The 20,698-nt window shown below is 39.2% G+C and overlaps 1 protein-coding gene across 2 annotated transcripts; it reads left to right on the forward strand.

The window, feature by feature from the left end:
• Positions 1-871: 871 nt before the first annotated feature.
• Positions 872-20,106, forward strand: Hydr1 (phospholipase Hydr1). Of its 2 annotated transcripts, none has more exons than XM_065228452.1 (6): positions 872-1,267; positions 16,471-16,723; positions 16,828-17,101; positions 17,170-17,487; positions 18,098-18,234; positions 18,292-20,106. In XM_065228452.1, exons 2-6 carry the CDS (start codon positions 16,619-16,621, stop codon positions 18,742-18,744), a joined length of 1,287 nt encoding a protein of 428 aa, XP_065084524.1. In that variant the 5' UTR covers positions 872-1,267; positions 16,471-16,618; the 3' UTR covers positions 18,745-20,106. The 2 variants fall into 2 exon arrangements, with proteins under 2 accessions (XP_065084524.1, XP_065084525.1); XM_065228453.1 differs by lacking the exon at positions 872-1,267 and adding an exon at positions 11,564-11,714.
• Positions 20,107-20,698: the final 592 nt, after the last annotated feature.

Raw genomic sequence — 20,698 nt, forward strand, 5'->3', positions numbered from 1 at the left:
ACGCGATAAATCTCACCAATCTTGGACGCAACACTCCCCCTTATTCTGCGCCGCGAGTGAGGTGAGGTGAATCGCTGTCACTAGTGAGGTGACACAAGTCACCGCGAGTGAGGTGACTCTCCGTACAAATCAAATGGTGAGTCACCTCACTCGCGGTGACTTGTGTCACCTCACTAGTGACAGCGAATCACCTCACCTCACTCGCGGCGCAGAATAAAGGGGACTTACACATCTTGTTACAATTCTCTTCATAGATTTGCTCTTCGCATTGCCACAGTTCACTGAACCTAATTCAACATCAAACGCACCGATAAATATTAATCCAGCCGAGTTATTATTAAAAGATAAATTCGGCTCGCTAATCCGACTAAGATCTAAGAAAATCGACTCGCTAATCCGCTAATGTTTGCCATCAACTGGCAACATTTGGTCATATTAAATGGCATTCGAAGTAACACCATTCGGGGTAATGTACCATAATCATTGTGGTATGCAGCCATGCACGAGTCTCCATTTGTGGACGTCCCTGTCGAATAAAATCCCACCGCACTTCGAGTAGGCACCTAAATGTCACCAGCTGTATAGTTCAAATTGCGCACGACATTTTTTTTTTGGTAAAAGGATAGCACATTTCCCACTCGTTGCATCACTTTCACTCACTGGTGCCGGCTGCGAGGTAACGAAGCAAGCACGTGATTTTCATTCATGAAAATCTTCGTATCTCCCGGCGAGGTGGAACCGCGGGTGGGTGGTTGGGAGGATCGATTTGCTTTTCCACCCGTATGTCGCTGATAGGAGCGGGATTTGTGCTCTTGCAGCATAATGCGGTACATGTGTGATTGAGAAAGCATTCGCGTCCTGTCGGGGCTGCCTCAGTCCTGTGTGAGCGTTCAGTTCGAGATGTTGGCTTAGTGAGTGTCGTCGTGTAGTCGCTTCCTGTGTATGGTTTTTTGCTGCTTCGGTTGCCTGTGAATGCTGTGGTAGAAACGGGACGCCGGGTGGTAGGCGGAAAACGGCCGCACGGGCTCAGAGTGGCGAATAAGTGTGTTCTTTAGTAGACCATTGCAGATTAAGGAAGGATTATTTGAAAAATTCATTTTGTTCAATTTTGATGTTCCTAGTGAGAAGAAAATTATTTGTGTTCTAAAGCTCCTGATTGAGTAGCGTTGCGGGCGATCCTGATTTGGATGTTACATGTTTCATAATCTTTATCGACTCGGATTGACAAGGATAGCACACGACGGCGACTCGGGACGGCAGGAGAAAGGTATAGCTGTAAAATTTATTTAATCGTTCCTCTGCGGCGATGACCTACACTAAATTGTTCCCTAAAGATATTTTACGCTACATGGGTAGTAGTTTTGGCAGGATTTGGTGTGCTTTACGATGTGTTAATATGTACGTGATGACGATGAGAAACTCAGTCTGCGGAGTTTATTCTTCGTCAAACTGCATTTATTGTTGAAAAATGGAAATGGAATTCCGTTTTATGACAATTCGATTACACTCGGATTTTCGCACGCTTTTTGAAAGGTCATATTGATCTGTCATTTTCGCCGAACTTTTTCATTAGGTTTTCTTTTTTTGCAAGCAATGGATTTGATATTAGCACAGCATGCAAAATGAATATTTATGCGATGCCGAAATAGTCAAAAGAGAAATAGATCTAAATTTGGCATTTTCACCTCCACATTCTCCTCCTTGCTGAGTCATTGTGTGTATATTATGATGTTACATGCTTGGGTGTGAAAGCCAATCTAGAAACAATAGACTTTTTTTAAGGGTTAAGATTCGTAGGTAACAGTCGTGGCATTCTGAAATATAAATAAGTTATGCTGTGTTGAATAAAAGAGATATGCAGGGTTTGTAATAAATCATTGCATTTACAGATTTTACAATGTAGCTGTCGAAAGACTAATTTTATGATTTTAGATTTTCACCATTATATGAACGTCACCATGTGAAGTTTTAGTAGGAACATATGGATCCTGCAAAAAGTTATTTCGCCACTACAGTATGTTTTTCATCGAGTTCTTGCATTCTGCAGTTTACAGTTACACATACATTTGCAGTAGTTAGTTAAGGCAGTATACAGTAGCCACCCATTGTGCCTTATGGCTCTAAGCAATAAGTTTGGTTGTAATACTAGGTTTGATCCGAGGGGCGACACATCTAAATCTCAATTCTAGATGCTCAACAAATCTCACACTAGCGAATCGATCTTCGAAAAATCTCATCAATCTTCTTTCTATCTACTCAGCGTGCGTGCAGCTAACCATAGTAAAACACAATTTTTCCTGCATTGTAGATAGAGTCGCCCCCCTCGGTTTAATCCCGTACTTGCTTTTCTGGAAGATTGTGTACAGCAAAATTCATAATTATGTTCCCGTACCATCATATGATTTTATTATAGCAATTTACAGCAAAAGCAAAAAAGCAAGTACGGGAACACACCTATTAGGAATACTATTTTGCAGAAACCAGTTATTAACCTATACTTGACTATCAATACAAAACAGTGTACCGTGATTTTGACAAAATTACTTACTACCGTCTTCAAGACATTCAAATCGATTTGAAAGGGGCTTCTTTCAAAAGTTCTACATATCACAATGAAAAAGAGAAAACAGATTTTTTTTATGTAGCGATCAATGGAATTTAATTTATGGACGGAGGACCCCTTGATCAGATGTGCCTTTAACAGTCGTACACACTTAAATTATTTCGCCGAGATTCCAACAGCCGAGCAGTTCTGCAATTTATTTTGCTGAGATTCAGTAAAACAATTGCCTAGACTCAGCTAACAAATAACATTTTGCTGAGATATCAGCTAACAAACAGATATTTTACAGAGATATCAGCAAAAGCAAATGCCGAGGTAATCGGCTGTTGAAGATTTTACCGAGCTAGATTAAGTGTGAGGTGTGAAGAAACCTGCAAAATGTGTGCTCAAGCACTTTACGCTCGGTATTATGTCAGTTAATTGAGCATGAGCTTGAAGACCGTACAAATCGTAGTTGCTACTTCGCGAATGACCATATCCAGCGAAATTTGCTCAAACAACCAAATTAATGGGACTTGGGATTGGCACTCCATTCTCAGAGTGCAAACTTTACACACTCAATCTAGCTCGGTAAAAATCAGCACCGCTGATCAGGTCGGTATTTATTTTTCACTGAAATCTCAGCAAATTTGCTATTTTTTTAGCTGAGATGTCAGCGAAATTCTCGTTTGTTAGCTGAATCTCGGCATGTTTTCCACTGAGACCCAGCAAAACAAAATGCCGAGCTAGTCAGCGGTGCCAATCTCGGCAATAAAATTTAAGTGTGTAGTATTTTAAAGACCAATAACGACAGCGGCTACTTCCTTACAGTCATCGGAGAAAGATTGTTATTATGGCAGACGCAGACGTTTCTACTAGAGACCAAAATAACTCTGCATCTCCACATCTATCATGGGAAGGGAAATAATGTCAGTGGAAAAATAGCAGATGCTCTCAACTTAGTGTCCTAGATGCACTTCCACAGTTATTAATTGAGAGCTTTTGATGCTTGTACCATATTTCCATTAGTATAATTGTGTGCAAGTTCAACCATACTTCTATGCCCAGGGAAGTCGAGACATTTTCCAATCCGAAAAATGTCTAGACCGGATCGGGAATCGAACCAAGCCACCTCCAGCATGGTGTTGCTTTGTAGCTGCGCCTTTACCGAATGACCTTAGGGAGGCCCCCGCAGAACACCGCATTTGAATTGAACGTCAGGATAATTAGTTATTAATTAATTAGGAAGGTGATATTCTTTTGACATGCTCCATTAACTGCTCAGCAGGCAACATTGTCTACCTGCAGAGCCACTTGGTTGGAAACATTTACACACAGTTGTTAGGCCTAACCGTTTAAATCACATATCAATGGTACTTGCCACAACTGGAGTAAGTTTGAAGAAGTGCTATAACTGGTGCGAGAATGCCAATTTTGTGAAGGCATTTGTGCGCGGTCTACTGAGATGGAAGCAACTTGCCGGATTTCGTAGGGGATAGTACTATTAATTAAGTTCAAATCTGTATACTCTTTGCTGTATGTATTTATGAATAGTTTGGAGTTTATACGAAGAAAAAGTTAAATTTTTGCCGGAAATAACAATCAGAAACAACTAGTAATATATTCAGTGGAGAGATCTGGACTGCATCGTTATTATTCACATACTAAACTTCCACACTGTGTCGAAACACAGCATGGCACACTATTTGGCACGTTGACAAGTAGAACACATAAAATATAATATAAAATAGCATCACTGCCGAGCGTTGACATTTTTCCAATTGTTGCTAAGGATGAACACTTTGTTTACTCCAATGTGAAGACCTATAGGTATGTTCGCGAATTGTGACATGCCACATTTCGAAAATTTGGAAGGATTTTCACACCTGCGGCTTGTGGTTTTGTCAAGATGGTCGTAACGAGCTACCTCCAACGAGTGTTGCTCAAATGCAATCGGTGGAATCGTTAAGTTTGCCTTTGATGTAAACAGGTTGGATCAAGGAGTTCAAAAACCAAACTGGATCATCTGTTTAACAGTAGGGATGAAACTCCTCTGAACGGTGACTAAATTTTGCTGGCTGCAGAAGAAATGTTGAAGTAGTCTGTATTCAACGGTTGTCGAGCAGACTTCTGGAAAGAGTGTCTGTAAGTAGATTTGATTCTTTCTTCCAAACAGCCCTTGAAAATAATGCTTTTCATTGCAGTTAATTTCATTTCTTACAAGTGGAGATGTTTCTACAACAAAGCCATAACCGAAACGGGAACGGCCGGACAAATATACTGCATCCTGCGATGGTCAAATTTACATTTGGAACAAAGGATAGGGCAGGATATGCTATAAGAGTCAAGCTACACCCAACAAACAATTGAGAGCTCTTATAAAACACCTGAGTTGATCAAAAGTTGAATAATAGCTTCCAGAGTTGAACAAGAATGTAGTTGTATTGCCATTTGATTAAAAGTTTTAAAAGCTGTTGGAGCACTCTTAAATGATTGTTTACGTTCGGTTAAACTGTTTGACAGGAGCCATATAGGATGTGGAATAAACGCATCAAAACAAACAATTGGGAGCTCTTATAAAACACCTGAGTTGATCAAACGTTGAATAATAGCTTCCAGAGTTGTACAAGAATGTAGTTGTATTGCCTTTTTGGTTAAACGCTTCAAAAGCTGCTTGGAGCACTCTTAAATGATTGTTTACGTTCGGTTTACCTATATGCTTTATAAGACCTACGAGAACTTTTATAGCACCTTAGTCAAACCGATTGACAAGAGCTATATAGAACGTGGAATAAACGCATCAAAACAAACCATTGGGAGCTCTTATAACACACCTGAGTTGATCAAACGTTGAATAATAGCTTCCAGAGTTGTACAAGAATGTAGTTGTATTGCCATTTGATTAAAAGCTTCAAAAACTGCTTGGAGCACTGTTAAATGATTGTTTACGTTCGACCAACCACCAACCACAATTTTGTTGCTAAAAATAGCACAAGTGATAGGCACGTTTATATGACCATAAGGCAATGATTATTCGACTGCAAGAGAATTCACTCAAGATGAGCTTCATATACTTCTCTCATATGATCAGAATATGTATTCAAGAATAGAGCAAATGGAAACAGAAGCGGCTGGCAATCCGGGATCATGAGTTCGAATCTTGCTTCGAGAAACCCTCGGTGGACTAGAGGTAAATTATATATAGGTGTTATTAATAAATGCAAACATTAATTTAAGACATATATCATATAATCAACGATAACATTTCTAGATAAATTCTCTCAATTAATGATTAGAGAGATTAATTGAAAGAATATCAATCAAATATCATTAAACAGATGCTTGTTACTACTTCCTCCATGATCACAGAATGTGAATTATGGCATAATTACATATTTTTTCAATGTGCACAAATAAATTAAATTAATAAAAACTGTACAAGCAATTATTTTGGCGTACCACGACAATTGTTAAACTAATTTTAATCTGTGAATATTGTGAGTACTTACACAACGGTTATTAAGGAGTCCTTAAAAAGTGCTATAAACGCTTTTCACCGCTTGCTGTATAGTGATTATTTAGGAGTCATAAAAGAGTGTAACAAACGCCTCTCAGGTTCAATCTCTAATACATTTCGAAGCAGCTGTTAGGAGGTGTCTACAAACGTTGTATTAGAGCTTTCACCAAAATAATAAAGCTTGAGTTTAAATATGTATCTATAAACGTTGTATAAAAGTTGCTTCTAGTCATTGAAAAGTGCTATAAACGCTTTTCACCGCTTGCTGTACAATGATTATTTAGGAGTCATAAAAGAGTGCAACAAACGCCTCTCAGGTTTACTCTCTACTAAATTTCAAAGCAGCTGTCAAGAAGTGTCTACAAACGTTGTATTAGAGCTTTCACCAAAATAATAAAGCTTAAGTTTAAATATGTATCTATAAACGTTATATAAAAGTTGCTTCTACTCCTATACCGCGTATACATATAATGCTGTAGTTGAACAGGTTCTCCAAACCAGTGTAAACAAGAGTTTTACAGAAGTTGTAATAAAGAAATTGTACAGTTATTATTCAGCATGCAGTTGAATAAAATCACAATGGAAGCATTTCTTCAACAAGAAATTGATTTTGGGTAAACGTTTTACTGAATACGTTAGACAACACCTTTGTGTTGCAGTTGTATAGGTTCTCCAAACCAGTGTAAACAAGGGTTTTATAAAAGTTGTGGTGAACACATTGTGCAATTATTATTCAACATGCAGCTGAACAAAATCAAAACGAAAGCGTTTCTTCAACTGGAAATTGTTACTTGGGCATACACAAGTTTGTTATGTAGAATAACTGATAAATGTACATCAGCCTAACGTACTTCGGCTTAATGACCCAGCATCGAATAATCAATAAAGACAAAAATATTACCATATGGATTTTCGGCCAGGTTCGAATATCGGTTATGCCGAGGATCTTCCGGTATGGGATTTCTCTTGTTTTCCTCTGAGTTTTTCTTCAGATATTCTTGCCTATTATGGAAATCGTGTGACTCTCTGTCACTAGTGAGGGGAAAATAGTCACCTCATGTGAGTTGACTCTCCATTTGATTTGCACGGAAAGTCAGCTCACTAGTTCAACTTGTTCATCGTAAGAGGCCCCAGTGCGATGGCTGGCCTACCGATCGGTCAACTGTAAAGCCTTGCTGAATTTAGAACATTTTGCTCGCTGCAGAGTGAGTTTGGGTGCGCTCAGCGTTTCCCGTTTGATGACTTTAAGCCATTTGTTGCTTAGCAAGATGAACCAACTACAACCACAGAGTGAGGCATACAGTCGAACCACCGACAAACCGACATGAAACTTAAACTTAACTTTCGCTCGAAAATCTATAACGGCCGATTAAAATGTGCAGCGATCCCATTTGTCAAAGCCATAGAAATGTTTTATCTAGATAAAAATAATTTGTCCGAAATAGATTAGACACGAACCAACTCATCAATTTTGTACGCGTGTTCGAGGCTAGGATAAATATGTTCCACAAACACGGCGGCAGATGTCAGTTTTGTGCTTTGATCAGAAATTTCTATGTAATTTGTATGATCATTCATGTCGGTTTGTCGGTGACTAGATTGTAGACTAAATTATGGGTAAGCAAGCAGTTAATAATTGTGCAACACAGTTTTCCAGATTCCAACCCGGTTCATCCAGAGATTACGTGCTATCTTCTTACAGGGATGGCTCTGAGTCCGATCTAGGTACTCGACGCATTCGAGTGCTTTGTTTACTTTAGTTGTAGAGAATTTCAAATAACGCTGGCACACCTGCAAAGAATCAGCAATTCAAATAGACATCAAGTAAGAATCTTGTAAAACGGTCAAGTTTGCTTGAACACCGTATAATTTTTATAACTTCCAGTACAGTACTTGTTCGCTAACTGGGCGTTCTTTAACTTGGCTGCTTTTCAACTGGGCGTTCGTTAACTGGGCTGTAGCCCAGTTAAAAAGCAGATATACGTAAATAATAGACGTCACATTTAGTTTGACATTTCATAATTGGTGACGGGCATTCGAATAGAAATTTAAGTGCTAATATAAATAAATTTGAAAATATTTTCATTTCACAATGAAATCTAGACTTGAAAGTGTTTTTAGCGAAAGCGTTAAGCATTTTTAAATTTGCGAGTATGAATGCTGTGAAAATAGCAATAACAAACTTTACACTGCTTCAATTCAATGCACGTGATTTTTTTTTAATGTCGACCAAACAATCCATTTTTTGACGTTTGACAAGCAGCCCAGTTAGCGATCGGAATTCGCTAACTAGACTGTGCTTTTAGCCCGGTTAACGAACAAGTACTGTACCTCTTTTAGCTTCCGCTTCGAAAATGCAAATTTAAACACAATCACAAATGTCATTATAACTTCAGAGTTGCCAAACTCATGGGATATTGGCACACTTCAGTCTACTTTCGGAATAGCGCTTGGCACAGCTAAATCGTTCCGCACAGATTAAGGTGTGCAGAGGTGAATCAACAATCAATACGAAACTAACGATTTTAAATTGGCTCACCACTTTAGTAGCCTATTGGTCCCAAGCAAACGATTAACGTACCCTATTCTAGTTGAAATTCTATTACTACACTATGTTTGTTTTGATTCGCTATGAAAGTTTGACAGATAACATCAGGGGTGTGTGGATTCATGCAGAACATGCAGGGGTGAGTGAAATAGCTTGGGACTGCTTGGGACCGTTATTCTGGTACTGAGTGAGCCAAAAATAATAATGATTTTCTTCGGGACCCAGTGGTCTTAGAGTTACCTCTATGGTTGAATCCCTTGTAATGTAGCTGTTTTCATAGCTAAACTCATATGATTCTTGTAATTTCGAAAAAAATCCGTCCATTACCGCGAACTCCTAATTTTGCAATTGGGTTCTTTAAGGGTATTGAGGATAATGTAAATTCGTAATCTGCATTGAAAATGGAACTAAAATCCAAAATTTCATCAATTTAGGAGCAGTGGAATTATGTTAAATAATTTCGATTAGATTAGTAAAAATCACCATCATAGCGCCCCTCTATGAGACTTTGTATGGAAGCGAGCTATCAATTTGTTAGCTTATACCTTGTACAGACATACAAAGTTCACTGTTGTACTACCGTTGTACTGCTTTAAGCTAGTACCACAAATTGTACGTTTTGAGGTACTAGATTAAAGGAGTACAACGGTACTAATTTGTATGTCTGTCTGTGGTATTAGTATTAAACAGTGAAGTTATTATTTTAATTTAAATCTTGACTTTAAAATCTGAGGTGGAAGTCTATGGGTAGGAACTGACATAACCGAAAATTAAAGAAACTAATTGTTAAATTGTTCTGTTCGTTGCCACCACCACCAGATTCAAGGTAAGGACGGGTTGTCCTGTGTTGTACCAAGAAGTCGTCTCCATTCCACGCGATCCATAGCTGCAAGTCTGCAAGTCACTAGCCACGTCGTCTGTGGAGGGTCTGCAGGTCACCCCTGTCGATCTACCTTGCCCTTACCTTGGCTCCGTAGAGTTTTTATTTAGACAGTTGAGCCTTACTGTAGAAAACAATAGAAAAATAATAAGTTTATTAAAATAACGAAATCTCGATGAGCCCATTGTGCCATAATACATCACCAAATGTCGCAGTTTCACTTGTCCGCCGGTGCCAAATGGATGCCAGGGATGCCTGGGAGCAGGTTTGCACAGTTTCCCTAGCAGTGTACCTGGGAAAATAGGGACAGTAATCAATGTACTGTAACCCAATGTCCACCTTTAACTGTTCGTTGCCAAGTGAGCTAAAACTTGTGCTTCCGGTGGGACACTGATGCATAATTGATCGCCATCATGATGATGGGGTGGTCTTTGCTGTGTAGAACTAATGACCGGTTGTATGTAACCATATTTTTGTGGTTAAAAAACTGTCACTAGTTTGTTATTGTATTATCAAATTCAGTGAAATCCGAACATTAGACAATGAAAACAAATATTGTCCATACCACTGTCCCGTAGCGTTGAAGTGCGGAGCCACATCTGAATATGAAGGCCGTGATCTGCTTTGTCGAACACATCAAAAGCTTCTAGGTGATGTTTCTGAGGGGTAACTAATCTATTCCACGGTTAAGGCCTTTTTCAGGCAACTGCAGTGCGTGACAGGTCAAGTCTCACAGGTTTAACAACTTTAACAGCAGACTCAATCACCTAGCTGATTTAAAATGAAACATTAGTCAATGCTAACAAGTAGCTACTAAGCCAAGTACAGAATTCACCCCATTAGTATTGCTTCTGTTGGAAGAAACAAGGCTGGCTATTTTTCCTACTACATATTATGCACGATGGAGTCGCATGGTACATGATACGGGTACTTCATTTCCATTCTAAAACAAACACATCCGGAGTGATTTGAGATTTGGGCGTAATTGCATTTGTAAACAAACACGTCAATCAGCGATTTCTCGTCAATAAAAGCTCAATCTTGTAAACAAGCTATACCAAATGATAGAGGAATCATTCCTCTACCTCATAGTGTTCTTAGTTTTTGATATTGAGATTTTATTCACGAGAAATCGACGATTAACGTGTTTGTTTACAAATGCAATTACGCCCAAATCTAAAATCACTCCGGACATGTCCTTCTCGTTCACTCTCATATAGGAAATCTGGCACGCATCGTTTCACACAGTCAGTGCCGATTTTCGAAGTTCAAAGTACAAGTTGAGCAATGCAAACGGGGAATTTACTCCCATAACGTGCTCGCTCTCTTTTGCTGTTGTGAGCACACACATGTGCATATTCTACTGCTCGAGGTGATAACATTTTTACGTTGCCATGACAGCGATCAGTACTAACGAACCAGTAGTTGGCTAGTAAATAGATTGATCATTATTGTATTTTGTATTGGTACCACTCATTGTGACGATGACGGTAAGTACCTACCTACTGATAGCGTTTGCGGTGTGTGTTTGTCGTTGGCGGCCTAAGCCCAACGAGCTTACATATTTAATGATGCAGTAAAGTGCAGTCTATCGCAGAAAAGGGTGATCAATGGGTAACATGTACACAGAGCTCTTTCCAAAAAGGGTGTTGTATTGATTTTTTCATAAACACACGTTCTATTAGGACACGTACACGCCTTTGGGTGGATGCCATTCTAATGTTAGAATAAATTATTTAAAACTGCCCAGCTGATTAGCTGTCTGACGTCATGTAACTAAATTAGGGATGCTCGAATAGTCACTAGAATTATCTGCTGTTTAATACTTACCAAATTTTGAATAGCGTATGTTGAGTTCTTGTGATTTTTAACAGATAAAATATTTATTGAAACTGCACAAACAACCATTTACTGAGATCCTCTCCAACAAATCCACACTTTACCGGTGTTTGAGTATTATTCATCGCTGCGTGATACTAACACCACGCTCGCTGGCTGATATAGGTAGGTGGTAATCTACCACATTTACTGAGCCGGTGTTCTTTCTGTATAGAAATCGCAGCCAATCGAGTCTCAGTCTGATTCATGAGCTCGCGAAGTCGAGGTCGGGAAGCAAAAATACGGCAAACGGAGTGCTATTTGAGAGACGACGTAACCCACCGTAGTAGTGTATGGATCGCGAGGCATAACAATATGTCGGGCTTGAATCATCTGAACCCTTTGAAAAGTGAGTTTTTCTTATCGATAGGAAGCGTCATAATTGCGTTTGTAAAGTGATAATACAATTTTTGTGATGTTATTGATTTAATGACTTAAAATAAAATCACATACTTCCTTCTCAAGTGTAATATGCCCTGCGTGTGCATCAAGAAACGTGAGATAATCAGCTATAGCTTTTTGGCAATGATCGTAGAAGAAGAAGCATCGAGAAGTGTTGAGGTTTGGCATTCAATGAGGTCATAAATAGCTCACTTTGCTGTGGGAATCTTTGGCATTGGCCTAATATTTTGTTGTCACTTGCGCGCTCATTGTTATTGTTGGTGTGTGTGTGTGTGTGTGTGTGTGTGTGTGTGTGTGTGTGTGTGTGTGTGTGTGTGTGTGTGTGTGTGTGTGTGTGTGTGTGTGTGTGTGTGTGTGTGTGTGTATGTGTGTGTGTGTGTGTGTGTGTGTGTGTGTGTGTGTGAGTGTGTGTGTGTGTGTGTGTGTGTGTGTGTGTGTGTGTGTGTGTGTGTGTGTGTGTGTGTGTGTGTGTGTGTGTGTGTGTGTGTGTGTGTGTGTGTGTGTGTGTGTGTGTGTGTGTGTGTGTGTGTGTGTGTGTGTGTGTGTGTGTGTGTGTGTGTGTGTGTGTGTGTGTGTGTGTGTGCGCGTATAGAAGGATTATTGTTTTACTGTTTACCATCGACATAAGTGTTAATCACATGTAACCTGGAGATGATTACTGAATCGAAAAAGATTGTCTCACAGAAGACCAACTAACAGTACCATACCTAGCGGCAAACATTAATTAGTGATACTTTTCATGTTATTTTTGAAACAACAGCCCTGAAACAATTGAAAGAAATCGATTTTAGGTCTTTTTTTGAAAAGGTTGTTGCATGTTTCGCTCGAGGTTTCTGAAGAGCAACGGAAAGCCACTTTTAAAACAATTGCAATTATCCCGCATAATTAATATCAACCTTATATTGAACGGCTGTGGTTTAGTCCTTGAAGACTGCGTTGCCGTTCCAGATAAGATACACGCAAAACAAGTTTCTCTTACACCCAAGGTAAGGTTGGATTTATTACATCCTCTGCATATGTTTCATACAACAAATGTAGTGGCTTTTCTTGCAATGGACTGCAGCGTACAAGCAAGTTTTTTTTTTCAGAAAGCATGTTTTGGTAAAAACCTTCATGAGATGATTTTCGAGATGCAGTGCATTTGGGGAATCAAACTTTGTTCAAAAAATTTGCTAACATAAAAATTAAAAAAAAATTCCGGCGGCCACATTACAGAGTCTGTTCATGTCGCGAAACATTGCAAATTCTCATGCAAATCTGTAATACAATCTTACATTTCTCGGTTGGGTGTACGATACAGTCGATCGTTCAAGCCCGTTCCATTAGTATCAATATAGGATGATTGTTTGTTAGTTAATTTATATATCTATTATATTAAATTTCAAATCAATTTAAATTTGAGATCTCACACTTAGATTTTTTGCCGAGATGGGCACCACCGAGCAGTTCGGCAATCTATTTTTTCTGGATCTCAGTGGAAAATTTAATTCAGTTAACAAACGGGAATTTTGCCGAGGCTAACAAACATAAATTTTGCTGAGATCTTAGTAAAAATAAGTGCCAATCCCGGCAAAAAACCTAAGTCTTGAAAAAACTTCTCAAGCCACATGAACAAATATTATCTGTTGAGACAAAAAAAATAGAAACGCTTCGTCAGTCCATATAAGTGTTCTTTGTACTTTGGGCCATAATACAGCTACTGCATGGAATCATCGTTTGAACACAGAAAAACAGACGTACTCTTTCTTCTCAATCGTCGTACACTGAAACTGGACTGCCCCAAAAAATACAAAAAGTGTGATAAATGTACACGTTTCCGTCAAATCGTTTTGGTGTCTTCGGAGCATCATAATTATAAGTGTATCGAAGACACCAAGACGATTAGACGGAAAATCACACTTGTATGCAACATTGTTAAGCAAGCTTTTTCCGCGAATAGCTCGCGAGATCAGTCAACTTCGTGACGACTTTTTTAAGGAAAACATATTTAAAAAATTACGTCTGTTTGTCTGTGATTTGAACTTCGAAGGATGACTTCAAAACGGTTAAGACATAGATGACTGATTTTTTTTATACTGTTTGGAGTTGACTTAACTTAAGGAAAGTCGACCCATTTGGTCAAACGGCATACGGCCAAACGGCATTCGGCCAAATGACCGGACACCGTTATGTTTATCAGCGAAAATATGGAAACGCGAAAAACAAAACTGTAGCTTCACCTCTAAACGATTGAATTTAAGGATGGGACTGATATGCAATTTCTGTGCTTGATGGGACAAACTGACTTGATGTTGTTTTCACATTTTTCATTATCAAAGTCCGTGGTTTTATCAACAATCAATACGAAACTAACGATTTTAAATTGGTCCATTACTTGACTAGCCTATTGGTCCCAAGCAAACGATTAACGTTCCCCATTCTAGTCGAAATTCTAGTACTACGCAATGTTTGTTTTGATTCGCCATGAAAGTTTGACAGATAAAATGAGGGGTTAGTGGATTTTCCTATGTTTCGAGGGGTGAATCGATTAGCTTGGGACCGAAGAGAGTACCAGAGCTGAGCCAAAAAGTTGAGCACGTTATTTCGGGACCTTCTTGTCTTAGAGTTACCTCTATGGTTTTATCACATCATATGCAGTATTGGAAATACCCCAAAAGTTCATTATCACAAGCGAGATGTTGTCACTAGGGAAATCGTGGAAACTAACGATTTTAAATTGGCTCACTTCTTGACTAGCCTGTTGGTCCCAAGCAAATCGATTAACGTACCCCATTTTAGTCGAAATTCTAGTACTACACTATGTTTGTTTTGATGCGCTATGAAAGTTTGACAGATAAAATGAGGGGTTCGTGGATTTTTCTATGTTTAGAGAGGTGCATCGATTAGCTTGGGACCGAAGAGAGTACCAGAGCTGAGCCAAAAAGTTGAGCAAGTTTCTTTGGGACCTTCTTGTCTTAAAGTTACCTCTATGGTTCAATTCTCGGTTCGGTTGACGATCTTTTCGGCATGGAAAATTTCTCGACTTCCCTAAGGTCAAACCAAGGGGGGGGGGGGACTCTATCTAAGATGCAGGAAAAATTTCGCTTTGCTGCTGTGAGATGCGTGCTCGCTTAGTAGACAGCTAGAAGATTGATGAATATTTTGAAGATTTCCTGGAAAAAGTTGGAGAACGATGTGAGTAGGTAGATAGATTTAGTTGTAAGAGCTGAGAAATGCATTTTCGTAGATTGATTCTCTAACGTTAGTTTTCCGACCATCTTAAATTGAGACTTAGATGTGTTGCACCCTAGGGTCAACCCCATAAATTCTTCTCTGATTGCGTTGGTAAACGTTGGGAGATTTCCACCGTTGGAAATATCTATATTATTCGGCGATAGAAACTTCAATAGGCATTCTCTACGATTGTTGATGTCCGTGCTTCCCCATAAGGTATGGTGAGCGTTTGCATTGCAGCGGATAATAAATGCCTTATTGTGTTCTCTACAGAACTTGACAAACGACGCGTTTAACGTTTGTTTATGTTTCATGGAGCACCAACATTGGTCCCCTTCCCCTTGTTGCGTATTGTTCTATATGGCTGGTCACCCTAAAATGCTACAGCTCAAATCTGTATCTCTTATGCATGAAGAACCAGATCGGGCAGAACTTGTTAATATTTTTCAGTGAATGTAATTTACATTGATTTAATGATAGAGGAATCATTCCTCTACCTGTTTGTGTTGTTAGTTTTTTACAAAAGCAATTACGCCCTAATCTCGAAGTTCTCCGGATTTATCAAGACAAAATTAACTATTCAAATTCGAAATTTAATATTAAAAGTTTAAATTCAATATTTAATATCAGTTATTTGAAATTTTATATTTCAATGGATCATTCGGAGTAATGGAATTTGAGGTAAGGGAATTGGGGGTTATTGAATTCGGGATAATATCGTAAAGCCACAGACAAACAGACATAACACATTGAATATTTCTCACTGTAAAACATCGTCACTAAAACATTACCGCCATCTGTTGAGTACACTGTGGTGGGCACTACGCAGAACAGATGGCGGTAGTGTGTAAACGTCAAACGCAAGGGAATCGACTATGAGCGCCACAGGTGGCGGTGCTACCAACTACTATACTTTTAAATTGTCTGTTAAATGCATGTTCGATGAACGAATTGTGAGTGTTATGTCTGTTTGTCTGTGGTAAAGCCTTTATCGCTCCCGATGGCTGATTTGAGGTTTGCTAGTCGGTCGGCGCCGAGTGGTAAATGGAACTACTTCTCGTCCAAGTGGGTCTGATGTTCAATCCCATTGCCATTTTAGCAATATAAGGCAAATATAAGGCTTTCGAATTTTATAATAGTTGTATATCAGCCTCAAATGGCTAGTTGGGTTGTACCGGTTGTACATGCCAGAGACCTAAATAGCACAGGCTTTATAAATTGCCAGTCAACAACTGTGGAAGTGCTCAAAGAACACCAAATTGAGGGCAGACGGAGAGCCCCAAATGAGACGTAGAAGTATCCTAATGAGGAATGAAGAACACTTTCTGTGTAATGCCTAGTTTGATTAAAATCAACTTAAAATGAACAACCGGTGTTTTGTGTTTTGGCCCATTCCCGATTATAAAAATGTGACTAAACCTATCCAAATGCATGTCAGCCATGACATCTGTGTGCTACTAACTAAACGATGATTTTGTTCTAATCCACAGCTAATCTCGCGTGAGTGTAGACACCATTGCCGGACAGCCGGACAGGGGGCCGGATTTCAAAAATTAGTCTGCATATAGAATCAACTCGGCGGTGATTTAGGAAAACATTTGCGCTGATTTATAACGGGCACATAACTAAGCTACCAGGATGATTATGGAACTGTACGCGTACCTAACCAACTTGCCGCGATGGCACATATTCGCCATATTTCTCTTTGGATATTTGATTTACTATCTCATAGAGGTTGTTAAGGTGAGTATAAGTAATGTTACTGAGATTAGTCATGTGATGATGCTATCTATTTTTGCACTTGTGTAATGATGAATGCAATATCTTCTTTTTTTTGCAACTTCCAGCGACCCATTCTAGCCGTATCGAATGGCCCGTTCAAAAAGTACCTTCGTAAAAATATACCTATCTTGGAGATGAAGTTTTGGCCTACATTCTGGTGTGTTGAAAGTCGGGCTCAGACAGTCTTTGCCAGTATCATTCGCTCCAACATAATGCCAAACGTTGAGTATCGACGAGAAGTTCTCACCCTCAAAGATGGCGGTGTTGTGGCACTGGATTGGATGGAAGCAAACTGTGATAGTGACTCACCTTTGATTATTATTCTGCCGGGATTAACAGGTCTGAATTTCTTATCATAAGGCGTACGTCATATATCATATGTACATTATGTCGTCCTTTGAATCCAGGTGAATCGCAAGCCGAATACATCAAGTGTTTGGTAACGGCAGCTAATCGCAGCGGCATCAGGACGGTTGTATTCAACAACCGAGGATTGGGAGGAATAGAACTGAAAACCCCTCGATTATACTGCGCATCGAATAGCGAGGATCTGTCCGAGGTTGTCCGCCATGTGAAGAAAGTGAATCCTCATATTAAAATTGGTGCCACGGGAATTTCCATGGGTGGATTGATCCTTGGTAACTACTTAGCCAACTACTGTGACGAAGCCAAGGCCGCTCTGACGGCAGCGAAAATTATCTCCGTACCATGGGATGTGAACAAAGGTAAGTGGAGGAAGGAGGCCGAAATTGGTTCGTCGCATACATCGAATAGGAAGACATGGAAGAAGCAATCTTATTCTTCTCACGGAGGCAGAAGCTTTAAATTGTCTTAGATAACGCTTGGCTGGGCCCTAGACTTCGGAAATCACGTGTTTGCTAATCATCCATTTCTAGATGGAAGATCAACACACCCTAACGGTGTACCGTTCGGTGGTATGTATCAGTAGCTTTAATTTTTGGGCTGATGGCGGAGAAGCCGATGACGTAAATTGATGGATTGCGTGTGTACGGTTTCGTTCAGGGCCGAGCAGGTTTTTGACTTCAGTGTTGCGGAATTCTTATCATTGAAAAATGGATTTTATTTTCGCTTGTGTTTCTGGTAATGATGAAGTATTGAATTATCTCTAGTATGATGATGGTATTATTGGATGGTATTGGAAAACCATTAATATTTTTGACCAATCCTTTATCTTTTAATTACAAAATAGATCATTCGTGATATTTTCAACCGTCTTCGTTGAGACTAAGGTCAAGAGTTCGATGTTTACGATACACCATAACAATAGCTTAACTATGGCACATCCACTCATATGCTCTATTCGTAAATTCGCAGGTTCTGACAGCATTGAACAGCCATATTTGAACAGTATGCTCGGTCGCCATCTAGCTGGGAGCTTATGTCGCACTGTCCGACAGTACGAAATTCTGAGAAACGATGAATTTGACTGGGACATGGACCAAGTTTTGCAGGTAATGGGTTAGATTGTTTAATTCCGTTCGAAAATTAAATGGCAATTTCCGTTCCAGAGTAAAACCATCAAGGAGTTTGATTCGCACTTCACGTCCAAACATTTCGGCTACAATGATGTCCATAGCTACTACGCACATGCTACGCTGCACAACAAATTGCACAAAATTAAGGTACCTCTGCTGTGTTTGAGTGCTGCCGATGATCCGTTCCAGCCATTAGATGCCATCCCGATTAAGGCTGCAGAGAAATCCTCGCACGTTGCCATCCTCATAACGGCTCGCGGTGGTCACATTGGGTTCCTCGAGGGTTGGTGGCCGGCCAACAAGGATCAGTACATGGGTCGCCTATTCAGTCAGTTCTTTGCGGCGGCACTGTTCGATACGAACCACGAATTTTATCGCACTGCACAGCTTATGATGGAGCACAACTTGCAGACCTCGACTTCGGTTCCAACAACACCAATCTCGCGATCCTCTAGTCCAATTCGAAAGAAATCGATTCCATTCTAATAGTGAAGGGTTATTTACTATAAAGGCTGCGTGCACATGAGTGAGGTGGGTGACTTCTTTGAGAAGTCGAAGATTTTGTCCAGGTCATCAACCAAATGCGATAGATTTTGTGATAAAGTTGAAATTAATTGCGTAAAAACATTGTTGTTATGGTTGATCTTTGAACCACATATGGAACAGGAATTCAATTATCGTTACGATAGTTAGACTCGAGCAACGATTTTAAGCATGTTGTGGTTTTAAAATATTAAATTTATTAACAAAGTTTTTAAGATTATTAACCAAACGTCAGTGGCGTGACATACATTAGATTTTCGGCGCAAAACTTTCAACAAACATTTCAAAGCTTTAATGAATAGTCAATGCGAATGGATGCCTTTGTAAAATAAGCGGTAGGACAGTTTGAGAGAGATTGAAACAATACGCGATTTTATTAGTTAGATTGAGTTTTTAGTTCCAACTGGTTTGTTTTCTTCAAGCTTGAGCAGTAAAATTTGCTTCAAATTGGGTGTTTACCGTACTAGTGAAACACAATTTTCGCATCCTTTAGGTATGCAAATTTAGGGTAAAGTTCTTACCGATGCTTCACCTACTAATACAATCTTTCAACTCTACACATGAGATTTTTTGTCGATTTAGAATCATACCAAGCAATATAGTATAAACCAAACTACAAAATCGAAGCAATAAGAGACACATTTTAATTCACATATCACACAAATAGTTTTGAGTGAAAGAAACTAAATAAGAAAATAAACATCGTAGGCATAATACAACTCAAAAATGAAACGGTCACAAAAATCTACAGTTAAATCTACTTAACTAAAGAATAAGTTAAAAGATAGTCATTTTCATTCCCGTAGTGAACTGAATAAAACATGTGTACGAAACTATAATGCCCTAACTGGAACACTCAAAAGACAGTAGAGAAGTAAGAGGGGCGAACAGTTGGTATGACAGCAAACAATAAAACTTTTCCACTCGTAGCATTAGTAGGAGGAACATACGTCTATTAGCATCAAAAACTGAATCAAACATTTTCTCTCTTTGACATTTTTCAACCGATTTCTAACAATGTTTTTTTGTTCTCTGACAAGGTAAAACAATAGTGTTCAAAAGTGTTAGACTTAAGAGTACAAGGTACGCAAAAATAAAAACCAAAAATGTTTACCGAGCAACAGGAACAAAAACAGAAATCAAATGCATGAACCGGTTGAGTCGTTATTCAGTAGTATATAGTTAACAAATTTTCGCAGACTATTTGAAAATAGTGCAAATAATTTCGTAAGTTAATTGGTTATAATTATTAATTTCACTACAAGTCAATGCAACCCAATAAACGATGCTCTTAAATTATTACAACTTTATGGGTTGGCCCGTTCTTTGATCTTGAAGATAACTCCATTCTCAAATAAAAAAAAATATCCCCAAAAACACCTACCCGACGGTTTTGAATTATCTATAATTTAAATTATATGCAAAATGTTTTATCGTTTCGTGTTATTGTTGGAGTGTGTGTGCTGGTTTTTTTTTGGGCAAGGAGGAAACCTTCAAAAAGGGCGTCATGTCACCGCTTGCTTGTTGGCTGACCGGGCGCACGGTTGCGGTGACACGGTGTGTGGGATTCTTACCGCACTAAAACCTCCTTGGACGCTTTGCCCTATTCTCCCGGGACCACTTGGCGTATTACCAACCGGTGGAAACTAACGATTTTATATTGGCTCCACTACTTGACTAGCCTATTGCTCCCAAGCAAATCGATTAACGTACCCCATTTTAGTCAAATTTTTAGTACTACACTATGATCATAGAGGTAACTCTAAGACCACTGGGTCCCGAAGAAAATCATTATTATTTTTGGCTCACTCAGTACCAGAACAACGGTCCCAAGCAGTCCCAAGCTATTTCACTCCCTGCATGTTCTGCATGAATCCACACACCCCTGATGTTATCT

The sequence above is a fragment of the Ochlerotatus camptorhynchus genome, unplaced genomic scaffold (genome assembly GCF_037179485.1).
Source record: "Ochlerotatus camptorhynchus isolate MF236.1 unplaced genomic scaffold, CSIRO-AGI_Acam_v1.1 ptg000291l, whole genome shotgun sequence".
Lineage (NCBI taxonomy): Eukaryota > Metazoa > Arthropoda > Insecta > Diptera > Culicidae > Ochlerotatus > Ochlerotatus camptorhynchus.